General features: G+C 51.4%; 1 protein-coding gene across 1 annotated transcript; it reads right to left on the reverse strand.

Annotated features, from left to right (window-relative positions):
- Positions 1-4: 4 nt before the first annotated feature.
- On the reverse strand, positions 5-770 carry H310_01940 (hypothetical protein; the record flags this gene model as incomplete). The annotated part of the gene is made up of 2 exons (XM_008865288.1): positions 5-530; positions 604-770. 2 exons carry the CDS (start codon positions 768-770, stop codon positions 5-7), a joined length of 693 nt encoding a protein of 230 aa, XP_008863510.1.
- Between the last annotated feature and the right edge of the window lie 656 nt (positions 771-1,426).

Raw genomic sequence — 1,426 nt, forward strand, 5'->3', positions numbered from 1 at the left:
TTGACTACATCTGGATCACACACGAGAGGAGCGATAGGACCAACTCTTGCATTCGTGTTCTTGTGGTGTGCGGCAACTTGAACGAGTTGTCGCCTCCCATCTTCAATGACTCGCCCATGACCCTCTGAAGGGTCACAAAGGTCTTGTCAAGAACGCGCCAATCCAGGTCACCAAAAGCCCGGTGAACCGCCGCCACAAGATCGTCAATGCCAGTGACGACTTCACGATGCTGCAAGGACTGGATCAAGTTGAAAAAACCAAGGTCCAAAACGTTGAAGTCGGGGCTCATCGCCGGCTGCGCCACAAGCAGAAACTTCCAACAGTCGGAGCAACCCGCCAACGTCACGGCATCATCGTCGACTTCTACATGGGGTCGAGCATTTTCCTGTTGGATAAAGATTGGCCGACTGCGTCGACTAGGCCACACCTCCTTGATAGTAGGGATCACATACCGTAATAGATAGTCCCGGTAAACAGCTTTGGTCACAGTAACTGGCGTTGTCACAGGAGTGCCGCGTGCTCGATTTTTGCTGTTCCAACACGAAAGGCCACATTCCAATTTTGCCGTCCCACATCTTCCGGAGGGCATAGTCGTAACGTGACCTTGCCACGGCTGTCAAAAACATCACCTTGATAATGTGTCGCTTCGACGCGCACTTGCGGGCTGGACCGGCTTTGTCATGCCACAAGTAGTACCGGGGGTTCACGATGGTGAGATAAAACCACTTTTCATCGATGTGCACGCGGTCCAACATGTCATCCCATTGCATTAGGCCAGTTGATGTCGTGCGAACGAATGACTGAGCAAACTTAACGCGGTCAGCCTTGTGCTTCTCAGTCGGCACTCCTTTACTATTGCCCTCACAAACAATTTTTAATGATTTAAATGCATGTGTGGAGTTAAAAGTCAAATCTCGTCCGCTTACTTAATATCAATCCGGAAAAAAAATAGTCCTGTGTACCCTAAAACCTTAGCAGAAAGGCCCCCGGTTTGAGCGGGCATCACCACCAATTGCGCCAACCAACCAATACAACTAAGGCACAAAACAAAAACAACCCCCGTTGATTCACTCATTACCCTTTTCCAACCCCCGTGCACACACCAACTAGCTGCCATGGAGGCTTCGTACAGCCTCGACGATGTTGAGGATTTCTCCTTCGACGTCATTATGCGGGCTACTGTAGACGACCTGTCTTGCCTACGGTGGTGCTTGCGGGTGGGCTTATTAAAGAGCTCAATGCTCTGTCGCAAGTGTGCGAAGGCCATGACTTTGTGCGAGAAGTCCCAACGCTGGCGCTGCCGTCGCGTATCGTGCGGTTCAGTGGAGCGCAGTGTCAAATGGGGAACTTTCTTTTCAAAGTCAAACCTGCCGATTCGAACCATCGTACGCATCATGCGGCACTGGGCATCGCGACGCCCTGTCTC

Source organism: Aphanomyces invadans (assembly GCF_000520115.1).
Source record: "Aphanomyces invadans strain NJM9701 unplaced genomic scaffold supercont1.3, whole genome shotgun sequence".
Lineage (NCBI taxonomy): Eukaryota > Oomycota > Saprolegniomycetes > Saprolegniales > Verrucalvaceae > Aphanomyces > Aphanomyces invadans.